This window comes from Chanodichthys erythropterus, chromosome 24 (assembly GCF_024489055.1).
Source record: "Chanodichthys erythropterus isolate Z2021 chromosome 24, ASM2448905v1, whole genome shotgun sequence".
NCBI lineage: Eukaryota > Metazoa > Chordata > Actinopteri > Cypriniformes > Xenocyprididae > Chanodichthys > Chanodichthys erythropterus.
Genome location: NC_090244.1, coordinates 3964668 through 3979482, shown reverse-complemented (window position 1 = coordinate 3979482; position 14815 = coordinate 3964668). Strand labels below are relative to the sequence as shown.

The 14815-nt window shown below is 37.3% G+C and overlaps 1 protein-coding gene across 6 annotated transcripts in view; it reads right to left on the bottom strand.

Moving 5' to 3' along the window:
• The window catches only part of eps8l2 (EPS8 signaling adaptor L2), a 44799-nt gene that overhangs the window by 3965 nt on the left and 26019 nt on the right, over positions 1 to 14815 (bottom strand). For 4 of the 6 annotated variants that reach the window (XM_067380342.1, XM_067380344.1, XM_067380341.1 and 1 more), the window contains 10 exons: positions 11808 to 11872; positions 7877 to 8038; positions 6847 to 6996; positions 6454 to 6533; positions 3962 to 4071; positions 3816 to 3880; positions 3567 to 3693; positions 3373 to 3461; positions 2980 to 3054; positions 2314 to 2462 (listed from right to left, as the gene is read on the bottom strand). In XM_067380342.1, the coding sequence (XP_067236443.1) occupies positions 2314 to 2462; positions 2980 to 3054; positions 3373 to 3461; positions 3567 to 3693; positions 3816 to 3880; positions 3962 to 4071; positions 6454 to 6533; positions 6847 to 6996; positions 7877 to 8038; positions 11808 to 11872 (1072 nt within the window). Of the gene's footprint in view, positions 1 to 2313; positions 2463 to 2979; positions 3055 to 3372; positions 3462 to 3566; positions 3694 to 3815; positions 3881 to 3961; positions 4072 to 6453; positions 6534 to 6846; positions 6997 to 7876; positions 8039 to 11807; positions 11873 to 12034; positions 12112 to 12251; positions 13065 to 14815 lie in introns of those variants that run through there. The other 2 variants (XM_067380346.1, XM_067380347.1) reach the window with 2 other exon arrangements.

Genomic DNA, 14815 nt, shown 5'->3' with positions numbered 1-14815 from the left:
TCATAAACCCCACCCTCTCAATGCAGTCGAATGAGACTTAAGTTAAAACATAAAAATAAATTATGCTTCAAATAAAATTTTCTGAAAGATGGTTTTGGTCATTTAAGGTAATTGTTATCACGCTGATATATATTCAATTGTTCGTTTTTGTGATAAGTTTGATTTTAGCTAGCAATTTGGTGCTCAAACAGGGCGTGTCGTCGTGACTCACAGTTGATTGACAGCTTCTCGGAGGACTGTCGGAGCTTCGAGGGAAGACTGAAGATAAATAAATAACTTAATTTTCAATTCCTTTGTTATTTCACACCGACAAAATGAGCTGTTCAGCAGTAAACTGTACTAACTGACCTACAGGATCTGACGGATATCTGAGCTTTTCTCGGTAACGTTAAATGTGGACTTCATAAGCTAATTAATTAACGTTATTAGTTAAGATAACATGCCTAACGTTAGCCATGACGGAAAAAAAACAGGTGATCATTATCTGGCAGTTATAATTATTTTATGGGTATAAAATAATAATTAGCAGGATAAAACTAATGATAGCCTACTCTTATTAATTATAGAGCACTGTCTACAGCAATCGATCTCCTGTAACGTTAGTTTAAACATTTTATGTAAAATGGCAGGACTGTTTCTGACATTTTAGAGTTTCTAGAGGCATATATTGAGTTCATCTACTGAATTTGCTGTTTCAAAAATATTATTGCTCTAAAAAAAAGAATAGCCTATTATTTTATAGGTAGAATTTTAAATTACATATAATTTATATAGACTATTTAAAATACATCAATGATGACGCAGTCGTCTGGGCGGAAGTTTGATACCGCGACTCCGCCTCCGGGCTCCACTGACGAGTCTTTCTGCGCATGCGCTGTTTGCAATTTTTTTTTTTTTTTTTTTTTTTTGACGTTTTTGCGTAACGTGTCAGCGCCCATCGGCGTCCATTTTGGCTTCAGTTCAATACAATGGAAGGAAGCGGCGTCGCGTCGTCCATATTTTTTTACAGTCTATGATCTAGATACTTTAATTTTTAGTTATTTTATTTATTATTAACCTTTGAGCGGTATGGTCCCACATATGGGCTTTCGAACGTTCAGCAACGTCACATAACTGCCAGATTCAAACTGTGCTTTCGCGCTCTGGCTGCGAGACGGACGCGCACAGCTCTTGTCATATATCACAGCTATGCAGTGTTTTCAGCCACATAACGTTTCTTTTAAGGTTTCAGACATTTAAATACGCATAAGTACCATTAAAACAATATATTTAGAGTTTATAAAATACACACTGATGTCAGACATCAGTGGAAGGAGCATTAACAATCCATTCATAAACAATTTGCCGACATTTATTCATATCAGACACACATAATGGGCCCAAGTAACTACACTCTATTATTCTTCCAGTTCACCACCCACTTACTTGCATATATTTCGGGATTAACTGATGAATTCACCTGCTGTAAATCCGACTGACAGGACTCTGCGAACTGAGGGGCAAACTAAGATGGCGGCGCCCATCTCGCGTTATAGATCAAGATAAAGATCTTTTATAAAGGCTTTTAAACGACAAAACACACTCACTTACACATATTTGAGGATCGGAATATCATATAGTTGATGACATGGTAAGCACGTTTGTAAATATTTTAAATAAAAAAGGAAAAACAAAATAATAGCGATCCACCCGTCATACAGTGTTATTTTTGTGGCTGCGCTCAGCGCTCGTGACACGCAAGACGCGTCGCTATGGAAACATTAAAGGCAAACGTTCTAAAATAACGGTCGCCTTAAAAAAAAAACTAACTCTGGGGGGACAGTTAGAATATTTTAAACTCACGATCGAAAAGGTTAACAGATAAAATGAGATATATCCAATAATGTTTTATAAAATATATTATAATATTGGCCCAGTCTGTTATGATTTGTCAACTCTGCTCTGATTGGTCAGATGGCTCAGTCTGTTGTGATTGGTCTACCACTAACAGTTTGTGTCGGAAACCAAACACCCATTACCATATCTGAATTCAAACTCCATTTATCTGCACTTTGATCTTTGAAACTATGCACCTTTTGCATTCATAATAGGGGCACTAATAGGGGCGCTGGTTGAATACTAGTTAAAACCAATACATTTTTTATTTATCCATTCAAAATCTGATTTTAGGATTCCTATGAGGGGGAAATACCATCATCTGATGCTGATAATCTCAAAATGACCAAACATTGGCTGATATATCAGCTGGATATATCAGTTTACCACTATCACACACTCCTGAAACACATCTACAGTTGTTGGTTGAATCATCACCTGGGCCTCGTCCAACCGTCTCCCAGCAGCTCAAAGATGGTCATCTCTTTAGGAGTCAGGTGTCCTCTCAGGAAGTCCACTGTGTCCCGTGACAGGTGAGGAGAGATGACCGCACGCGGCAGCTCAGGAGTGCCACAACTCTGCAGTATCTGAATTCACACAGATAGTTTGGGTTTAATTCTGATTAGATGAGCTTTTAAGGAGCAATTGCTAAAATAACCATATTTGCATTCTCTTATTGTACCAAACAGGATGCTTATTTTTTACCTTTGAAGTGAGTCTTCATATATAAAGTCATTTTATATATGTATGTATTCATTCATTAATTCAAAGCGTTTTTTTTAGGTGTAGCATTAGCATTAAGGTTTTGGTTTATTATGAAGTAAACATAAGCATCCAGTTTTATAATAAAACCAGCAGAAGTTTTTGGTATGTTTTCATTTCGATAGCTAGGAAAACATAGTCCTAGACTAAAATGCATGTTTGAGTTGTTTTAACTGAAAGCAACTTGTACTGACATATCTTAAAATATATCACTGCTATTGTTTTGCCTCAAGATGCACACCTGTAATGTTTTTTTCTAGTGTACATTTATAAAAGCTTCTTGAACTAAGGTCTAATCCTGTCTGTGAAACCGGGCCTTTGTGTATGTGTTCAGTTCCTCACCATCTCCAAAGGTCCAAACAGGAAGTGTACGAGCTCTGAAGCGTTGGGGTTCTGAATGTGTTTCTTCAGTTTGGCCTGTAGAGGGCGCACACAGACAATCAACAAGGTTCATTCACATATTATTGGCCTCTTTCATGACACTGAGCAGAAAAAAATATTTTACAAATTGTCACTTGAACTTGAGTTTACAATTTCTTTTTACAAGCAGTTTGTTTCTTTCTTCATTCTTTCTGCACAGAAATGTTTCTTTCTGCATACTGTAAAAAGTTAAAGCACATCCATGATTTGAATGGGCAAATATTCCAGATGATCTTTCAAATGAAACCATAGCAAGACAGAGTTTTGCATGAGTTAAAACAGAGTGCATGAAACAAAGAGACAGGCGAAACCCACCAGAAGATTGAAAGAGAGTTTCAGCTTCTGAAGACAGTCAATAAACTCTCCTTCTGATGGAGGCTTGGCTCGTAGAGTTAGCATTCCCTCTGAAACACACACAAGTAACATGAGAATAATGTTTATTAACTAGCTTAATTTTAGGAATAAACAAATAATGTGTTAAACATGACTCATAAAAAAAGTATACACACCTGCTGGTCCTCTCTTTTTGTTTTTCTTGCTCCTGTTGCGCTGGTTGAGTTGTGTGAAAGCCTCTGCAGCTTTATGAAGACGCGCCACGAAGATCTCGATGTCGTCTAAAGCGCAGTTCAGGATTTGCTGAATGACACACAAAGTGAAAACACAAGTCTGATGTAACCACTAATCTGATACACTCAGTGGTTGAGTGTGTTTTAGATGTGTGTGCGCGCGGATATCCAGTGTTACGCAGCGGCACTCACCACATCCTTCTCGATCCGCTGGGCCAGTTTCATATTGGACTCGGGGTCCTGCATCGACAGCTCATCTGAGACAAACACACAGAGTATTTAGCGTTAATGCATTTACTTTAACTGTAAGCATACAAGCGTAATTGTGTCTGAGGCACCTTTCATGTCCGTAGCTGCTACTCGACCTTTGACCCCAGGGCCAGGACTTCTAGTCTCAGAGGCCGGGATGATGGTCTCCCGTTGGCGTTTCATCTTTTCTTGGTTCAACCTGATGGAAGGGAGATAAAAAGAGAATGCATGTGTTCTAAAACCTAGTGAGCACCCTATGTAGGCAACATTTTAAAGCATTTTAGGAGGTCCGGATGTGAGGGGTTGTTCCAAAAGGTTCCCAGCAATCTTTAAATATAGGCCAAATTATAAACTTTGCTTTCCCAGCATGTATAATCCCTCAAATGATGTAGAATGCCAGGAATTATAATTATAAATATAATTCATTCAATACTGAAAAGTATCAAAATTGTTTACACTAACTAAAAACTGACTATCAAACACCTAGAAATGCCCTAAAACCACTCAAACACTCCAGCAATCATCTAGAAATGCCCTAAAACCACTCAAACACTCCAGCAATCATCTAGAAGTGCCCTAAAACTACCCTCCTAGCAACCACCTAGCAATGGCTTAAAACTACCTAAAGAAATGAGCTTTTAAAGATAGCTCATTCTGACTAAATGATAAACCTTGCCTTCTCAACATGTATAATTTGCAAAGACAATCCCTTAATGCATTGTGACAAGATCATATGGTGGAGAATGTGGGCAATGTTGATTATAAATATAATTAATTCAATACTGAATAGAATCATTGTTTACACTAATGACAAGCAAACGCCTAGAAATGCCTTAAAACCACTCAGAAATCACCTTTAGAGTGCCCTAAAACTACCCTAAACCATCCTAGCAACCACCTAGCAATAGCATAAAACTACCTAGACACTCTATCCTTTAAAGACAGCTCATTTTTGGCCAAACTGTAAGCTTTGCCTTCTCAACACGTATAATTTGTGAAGACAATCCCTTAATGCATTGTGACGAGTTTAGATGGTGGAGAATGCGGGCAGTGCTGATTATAAACATAACTAATACTAAAAAGAATCATAATGGTTTAATCCAATTAAAAATGTACGTTCGTACTCAATATTTGCATGTGGCGTGTATTTTTATGTGTATTGCTTTGTTAGCTTAGCAAAATGCTAACTCTAACAAACTAAGGAAATCAATTGCAAGTCACATCTCCTGTGCACTTGAGGTTGCATTTCAGTTAGGCTGCCTAAGTAGACAGCAAGGCAGCTCACTGGGATCTGGAATGAAGCTTATGTGTGTGTAAAGAGCTGTAAAGTAGAGGAGTAACGGTACGCAAACATGATGGTTCGGTACGTACCTCGGTATTGTAGTCATGGTTCGGTACGGGTCCGGTACAGCAGGGGGGAGAAAACTAAACATAAAATTGCTTCTTTTTTCTTATTTTTTTATTAAACAGTGGTTTATTGAACAAATTGTGTCTCTCTCTTTAAATATATTTGATTATATTTAAATTTTTCTTAAGGATAAAACAAATCTATTTCAGCTAATGCTGTAAACTATATACAGGAAGCCTTTTCTTGCACATAACTATAATATTAAAGGTTACAGTTAACAACAGAGCCCAAACGATTAAATTCAGTTACTATTTATTTTTAGATATAATAATCAACACTTTAATAATAAAAAAAAGCATAAATTGCACAGAAGGCATGTTTTGCATTACCTTCTAAATCTATTTATTCTATTTTTGTTACTGTCATAAATTGTTTTCATGACAAATGTATTTAAACATATTAAATAAAGACATTACTAACAGGTAAAGTAAATATAATGAATATATATGAGCTAATATAGTGCATATATTTAGCAAAATGCTCATTTCTCTAGTGAACTGACATGCTGTGGACACTAAATGACTTGCCTGAGGTAAATGTGATGCTACGTGAGATATTATTCTCAAGCTGTTTTATTGATGTCTTTTTGCGTTTGGAACACTAGTTGAGAGATTACACGTAAACATTTCTATGCATCGATCATCTGTTCTTCTTCTTCTGCACTATTTCCTGTTGTGGCGGTTAGCAAACAGCGTTGTATTACCGCATGCGCCCCCTTCTGGATTAGAGTGTGGATTGTCTTTGACTGACTGTATGCACCAAACTGTGACGTCCGTACCGTGACGCTCGGGACGAATAAATGTATCGTTACACCCCTACTATACAATCTTCTTTCTCTGATGACCCTGCAACTGGTTTTTCACGAAGAAAATCACAGTGCTTCCAAAACACGAGTCTGCATGTAACCAAAGACCAGTGCTGATACTGTAGCACCCACTGTTGTTAATAAATGAACAACTATTACACACAAGATCACAGAAACCTCAAGGTAAATGTGTCTTTACTATCTGCTGATCCTGTTACGTGTTTTTAGGTCTTCTCAGTGTCATCAACAGACATACAGCCTGTTCATCAGGTAGAAGTGTTGTGAAACGGTGTCAATCATTCTGACTAGTAATGAGTTATTTAAAAACCGCTGCAGTAGCTTTTGTGTCTATGAGGTCTGAGACTCACTTTAGTGTCTGTGGTCGCATCTTCTTGCCACGTGCATTGTCTCCCAGAGCGCTATCAATGTCAGCGTGCACCATCTCGGCCTAAAACACAAAAACATATGCAAGCTCTCAATTGTTTATCATTATACCATGGGGGTGTAAATATCCTTTTACAAAGCTTTTTCATAATGTTCAGGTATTTCTGGGAAATTAATGAGATGACATTTCACGGGGTGATCATTGTGTTATGTTTCGCTGTTACTTGGAGACACAACATTTCTCAAAATGTCTGCAGAATAATAACAGCACATGATTAAACCTAAAATATATCAAATGTCATGCATTTCAATGTACCATGATATTATATTTGTTATGGAAGTATACGTATACAAGTTTGTGTTTGTGTGAGTCTAACCTCCACTTCGTCACAGTAGAAGAAGTGAATGTCTGGTTTGTGTTGTTCGTTGTCCTGACAGATAAGCAGAAGGACAGAAGGGTATCTTGTCTGGTTCAATAGCGTCTGACAGTGATGAACTGTGGCCAGAGGAAAGTTTTCAAGCTCTTCCTGAGAGAAAGAAAGAGAAACAAAGATCAGGAGAATTAGACCTTCAGAACTAACTTAAATATTATCTAACGCTAAATGGCTTGCAAAAAAAAGATAAAAATATAAAGATAAAATGTAGTTCAAAATGTATATCAAATGTATATCAAGTATGTTAAATGTACAAAATGTTTCTTAAAAATGTTATTATTTTATTTTATATTAATGCAACTGCCAACAATTAAATAAATTTAAATTAAAATAAAATAAAAAAAAAAGCTGATGACCTTTGACTATAAAAACAATGATTATAATCATTAATTATATGAGGTCAAAGATCTGGTAATGTTGGCACTTACAGTCACATATTACCAGAATAATGACGTCACAATAAGACTCACTTCACATGATTCACACGGATGAAACGCTCCCTATCCAGTTATTCCAGATCAGATCGGATTACACTTGGCCAATAGGTCAGAGGAGGCTTTGTTCAGAGGACAGGTGTGGAACATGCTTAAATCGGTTCTCGTTTCCAAGATCTCAAGTGTGCGTTTAACTTTTTATTGAGAATTAAGATGCAAACTTACAAGCCCAAAATCATACAGAATCTTGAATGAGACGAAATGGACCAGAACTGGCTGGATTGTGAAAAGGCGGCTTGTTAACATTGGTACAGTTCGGTCCTCTATTAGGAAATGTATATTGTATATTGTAATGTATAGTCAATAATTGGGTAATAGATGACGTTAGCGGAAAAGGACAGTGCATTATGTAGAAAGACTGAAATATCATGCACAAATAAAACTTCAACAATAAGACCAGGAACATGGATTAAGAAAGTAAATAGGGTCACTTGTGATTTCTACCTATATCTGAACACACAGGGAAAGATCACGCTCACCTTGGTCTCGCAATCCAGGAGTTTGATGGATTTGTCCGTCACCTGCAGCAGCATTTCCTGTGTCCATATTTTGTCTTTGGAGTCCAGGAGTTTTAGCTTCTTAATGGCATCGTCTACCGTAGCGATGGACTCGGTTTTATCCATGATGAACGTAGAGAGATGCTGCAAACATACACATAGTCGAGTGTGTAAGGTCATCGCTAGATTGATGCAACGCAAACAAATGCAATTTGGTTCATCATATCCGATCTATATGATGGACTGTGGCACTGAGCTATAGAGCTATAGTAATTATGTCCACACAATGCCAAGAGTTTCTCATACAATAACTGAGAGACAAATGAAAATTTTGGCGAGCCACCTAAGGGAACATAAGCAACTGTTTTATAAATGTATAAAATGTGCAAAGCTACTAACTGGTTCATTTATTCAATATTCTCTCTTCGGTAAATGTCACATAACTGACTATAAGAGGAAAAAGAGAGCAAAAATGAGTGCATTTCAACAATTAAAAGGCAATATGGCACACTTTTAAATATGTTTTGCATCAAAAATGATGCAAAAACTATTTGGCATTTGATCTGACCATTTAGACTCATATCAAAAACTCTGATCGTAATTGGATAGAGATTGTAAACACTGGATTTCGTGTTTTGTTTTGTTTTTCCAAAACTACAAAAACTAAACAAATTTCCTGCTTTCCATTCAATTCCATTGCTGTTTCGGAGATATTAAACTGAGATTTTAAAGAGGTCTTATTATTGATTTTCAGAAATAGATAATCATGTGAATGTCCTGCTTGTCTAATACATACCTACATGTTGTCTCTTTCTAAATGTCATTGGGTGTGTCGGCATCTTAAAAGAATTAATTGTTATTTTCATAGAGTGAGTAATGTTAGCACACACCTCCTTATAATATTTTATATCCACTTCAGCACTTTAATGACACCTGTGTGTGAGCATGTGTGTGTGTGTGTGTGTGTGTGTGTTGATGGGTGTGCATTCACATGTCACAATACTATGTGACAAACAGTGATCCCTACCCATCAAAGAGAAGAAATTATTCAAAGCATCATGCATGATTCATAAGCAGATTAAGTCTTGTCACTAGTTATATAAGGGAAGGAGATCTCAGCATGGCTGCCGTGGATTAACCAAACAATCTAACCACAAACATGTTTATTGACACGTCTGATCAGACTCTACCCAGGGGGTGGAAAGACTTTAACAGGATGTAGTCCAACCAACTTTCAACTGAACAATGGGAAGTTAAATTTACATTTGCTTGCTTTGAGATATTTGCACAGATATAATCTGTTTACGAGAAGGTAGGTCAGTGTTTTTGATGTTTCATTATTGGTTCTTCAGATCAATGATTTGGTTTCTGTACTTTTTAAAGTGCCAGAATGTAGATGTTTTTTTAAGAAGGAAAAAAAAACATTCATACACCCTAGCAACCACCTAAAATTGCCCTAAAACCGCTCAAGCATGCTAGCAACCCTCTAGCAGTGGCCTAAAAAACACCCCAAAACCCTTATAACCAGCTATCGATCCCCTAAGACCACGCACACCCTAGCAACCAGCTATCAATGACCTAAAACCACTCAAACACCCTAACAACCACCTATAATTGTCCAAAAACCACTCAAACACCATAGCAAACACCTAGAATTGCCCTAAAACCACTCAAACACCCTAGCAACTAGCTTTCAATGACCTCAAACCCAACAGACACCCTAGAAACCAGCTTTCAATGACCTCAAAACCACTCAAATACCCTAGCAACTCCCTACCAGTGGCCTAAATCCACTCAAACACCCTAGCAACCAACTATAATTGTCCTAAAACCACTCAAACACCCTAGCAACTCCCTACCAGTGGCCTAAATCCACTCAAACACCCTAGCAACCAGCTATCAATGACTTCAAACCACTCAAACACCCTAGCAGCCCACTAGCAGTGGACTAAAGCCACTCAAACACCCTAGCAACTCCCTTGCAGTGGACTAAAGCCACTCAAACACCCTAGCAACTCCCTAGCAGTGGACTAAAGCCACTCAAACACCCTAGCAACCCCCTAACAGTGGACTAAAGCCACTCAAATACCCTAGCAACTCCCTAGCAGTGGACTAAAGCCACTCAAACACCCTAGCAACTCCCTAGCAGTGTACTAAAGCCACTCAAACACCCTAGCAACCCCCTAGTAGTGGACGTAAGCCACTCAAACACCCTAGCAACAAGCTTCAATGACCTCAAACCCATCAAACACCACTCAAGCCACTCAAACACCCTAGCAGCCCCTAGCAGTGGACTACAGCCACTCAAACACCCTAGCAACCCCCTAGCAGTGGAATAAAAAAAAGCCAAACACCATAGCAACCAACTATCAATGACCTCAAACCATCAAACACCCTAGCAGTGACCTCAAACCACTCAAACACCCTAGCAACAAGCTATCAATGACCTCAAACCACTCAAGCACCCTAGGAACCCCCTAGCAGTGGACTAAAGCCACTCAAACACCATAGCAACCAACTATCAATGACCTCAAACCATCAAACACCCTAGCAGTGGCCTAAAACCACTCAAACACCCTAAGAACCAGCTATCAATGACCTCAAACCCTTCAAACACCACTCAAACACCACTCAAGCCACTCAAACACCCTAGCAGCCCCTAGCAGTGGACTAAAGCCACTCAAACACCCCAGCAACTCCCTAGCAGTGGACTAAAGCCAGCCAAACACCATAGCAACCCCCTAGCAGTGGATTAAAGCCAGCCAAACACCATAGCAACCAACTATCAATGACCTCAAACCACTCAAACACCCTAGCAACAAGCTATCAATGACCTCAAACCATCAAACACCCTAGCAGTGGCCTAAAACCACTCAAACACACCAAGAACCAGCTATCAATGACCTCAAACCCATCAAACACCACTCAAACACCCTAGCAACTCCCTAGCAGTGGACTAAAGCCACTCAAACACCCTAGCAACCCCCTAACAGTGGACTAAAGCCACTCAAACTCCCTAGCAACCTAAAAACAACCCAGAACACATCAATATCTTGGTGGTGAGTTGTTCTACATAGATATTTTCTTCAATTAATCTTCAATATTAGAAGAAAAATAGAATTAATTTTAAAAAGTCCATTTCAGTTCTGTTTCGATTTTTAAAGAAATACTGTGAATCTGGTTTCAAATGAAAGCCTTATGGCTTAACAATGTATAAATATGTACCCTCTGTTGATTTTTTTTCTCTTTTCCTTCTCTCTCTTTTTTTGTAATTTCTATTGTATCGTGAAGCATGTAATATGTTCTTCTGATGTAATATTGAAGTTACTCTAGTACATGCTATTTGTTGATAATACAGCAAGACCTGATATGACTGCTGCTGGCGTGGACGTTTTATCAACATTATGCGTGTATGAGAGCGAGAAAATGAGATAAGAGACACAATATAGCCAATAAGTGAAGGGTGAAAGTGAGAAAAATAGACTACGGAAAATAATGCATCTAGATCAGAACAAAGTTCAACAGAACATCTCGAGTCAGACCTGAATCATTTGATTAGCGTTTGTGGAAATTATGCATTTGTGCATGGCTAAATCAGTTGTTCTGCTGGGGTTCATTCAGGTTGCAGGTGCATAAAAGGCATCAGTGCATTTCAACCAATCAGATTCGAGGACAGGAACTAGCCATTGTATAATGCAGATTTCAGATTGAGTTATCTCGGTTGACAACAGCTCAGATGGAGGTTAATGCTGCCCTGGCAAATCTGATCAACTGACCTGATTGCTTTATTACGATATCGAGTCATCAGTTGAATCACGTTAAATATTAAACCAATCTCTCGGTGGTGAGGTTTAGCTACTCAACAAGCTTGGAGAGAAGAAGCAGAATTAAAAGAGTTTAGCATCTCGCTCACCTGCACATGGTACTGTGAAGTCTCTTGCATGATGACATTCGAGTTTGAGTACTTCTTTCGTTGCTCTGAAAGAAATAGAGACACAAACAATGACATATGAGACACAGGCTTGCTAGAGGAAAAAGACGCTATCTTGAGTTCCTCATATGTAAAGTAATTTTTTTGACAGATATTCATGCAATGAATATAAATGCACAAGTTGTATGTGCAGACAAACACACACTAACCTGAATAGTGCCACATTTTGGTGTAAGGACCGTCTAGATCACTTAAGCAAGACGTTTCAAGTACACGAACAGAAAAACTGATGAAACACCAGCATTTGAATTATAATTGATTCCATGAAACACCATGACGCATTAATACAGTGATATAGTGATATAATAATACAATGCTCGTTTATGAGTCAGAATCATATGAGATGAGAAAAATTCTCACCCTTACCTTTCAAACCAACAAATCCTGTCTACAAATCTGCGTTAAACATCTCCATTTTGTTAAAAAATCTGTTTCCTTCCAGCTGTAATGCTCTGATGTACTGACGGAGAGAAAATGTTCTGACAGGATGGAATCGTGTTTCACCTGCCTCTTTTATGCGAGGTCAAAGGTCAAACTGTGTAACATATAAACCCTTCCTACTCTCTGACTATGACTTCAATATCATATCACTGTTTGTTTTACAGCAGTCCTATAAATCAGCTCAGGGCTGCATGTTTCTTGACTTCACATTTGCTTCACAACGGATCAAGTCGTACCCAAATTTAAGTGCTCTTATGTTGCTTAGGAGATGTTTCATTGCAAACTTTGGTATCTTTTGCACAATTTTAGATATTCTTGAAATCTCTTCTGAGAAGGAGAAACGGGACTTTTTTTGAGACGTCTCTCTTGGGCAACACTTGAAGGCTACAGTAAATGACTCAGTTAAGACATTTAACAGACGTATTAAGTTTAGTTAAAGGTTAAAGTGCATAATCAAAGGCGATTCTCTCTTGAAAACATGTTTTAGTACAGGACTATGTTTATGGTGTTCTAGTTATAAAGTTCTAGTTCGCTGTAAGAATAATGATAACAAGGTTATGTTGTGTTTAAAAGAGTTACATAAACACCAGTATGGACGGGTAGCGTGTTGTCATGGTGACAATGTTTTGTAGTGTTGTCCCTCCACTGGTTGATTCATTCAGATAACGTCAAAAATGTGATATTGGAAATATGAATGAATCACTGCATTTATTTACGCTCAATTTCTTATGAGCTATTTTCCTATTTCTAATGATAATCATTTTCCATTTTATTTTTTATTTATTTATAAAATAAAATACAATAAAATTAAATTAAAGTATTTTGGAAATATTATTTGGAATAAAATTTAATGAAATTCATGCACTATATGTACTATGGTTGTTTTATATACTATATACTGTAAATTTATTTATATACACAAATATAAATAATCTACGGAAGAGGATTAGGGCCAAGCAATAATAAAAAAATAAAACCATCTCGAGATTAAAGTTGTTAAATTTCGAGAAAAGTCGAGATAAAATGTTGACAATAAACTCGTTAAATTTCGAGAAAAAAGTCGAGATAAAATGTTGAGAATAAAGTCATTAAATTACGAGAACAAATTCATTAAATTATCAGAAAAATGTCATTAAATTGAGAAAAAAAGTTGCGAAAATGTTGAGAAAAAAACTTGTTAAATTTCGAGAAAAGTCAAGATAAAATGTTGAGAATAAACTCGTTAAATTGCAAGAAAAAACTCGTTAAATTTCGAGAAAAGTTGAGATAAAATGTTGACAAACTCGTTAAATTACGAGAAAAAACCTCGTTAAATTTTGAGAAAAAAGTCAAGATAAAATGTTGAGAACAAATTCATTAAATTATGAGAAAAATGTCATTAAATTTCGAAAAAAAAGTCTAGATAAAATGTTGAGAATTAACTCATTAAATTTGTTAAATTAAATTTAACGACTTTTTTCTCATAATTTAATGACTTTATTCTCAAGATTTTATCTCGACTTTTTTCTCGAAATTTAACAACTTTAATCTCGAGATGGTTTTAATTTTTTATTATTGCTTGGCCCTAATCCTCTTCCATAATAATCCTATATACAACCCTACTTTTATTTTATTTTATTATTTTATTTTATTTTATATCTAATCTGGGGTTGGCAAAAAAAAATAATGTTTTTGAAAGAAGTCTCTTCTTTCACAGAGATAGTGGGAGAGGGTCATCACCCTGTGTGAGTCTCAGGGGTTAAATGACCAAAGCTAATCATTACCACTAAATGAGCACATGTTCTTATCAGCCGCTTTACGGGATCACATATCAGAGGTACATTCTCTCACAGCCCCTCCTCCGTTTATCTCTCTCTCCATCTCTCCAGGAAGTCTTCTTCACACTCTCTCCTCTCTTCCTGTTAGATGGAGAGAGTCCGAACGGTTCGCACCCACGGCATCTTTGTGTAAGTTGAGCTGCGTGCATGTGTTATTCATGTCTGACATTTACTCCAAACGCTTCGCAGCATGTCGACAGCTTGCAACGTGCGAGATCTAAATGCTGCACGGGACAAACTCCAGCCTCTCACGGAAGAGAGGCATTCTGGCTCCATGATAATTCTTGTGTTAATTTAACACTAGCAATTAAACTAAACACCTGCAGTTTACCTGAGATGAACCTTGACCGACTTTTCTCGTAACCAGAGCGGCAACAAAGAAAATCACCAATGTGATCTCTTTAAAGGAGTGCTTGATTATGATTTCACTTTTTTTTACTTTAGTTAGTGTGTAATGTTGATGTTTGAGCATAAACAACATCTGCAAAGTTACGACACTCAAAGTTCAATGCAAAGAGATATTTTCATTTACAGAAATTGCCTTTTCACAAGATGTAATATAAGTCTCTGGTGTCTCCAGAATGTGTCTATGAAGTTTCAGCTCAAAATCCCCCACAGATCATTTATTATAGCTTGTCAAATTTGCCCCAGTTTTGGTGTGTGTCCCTTTAA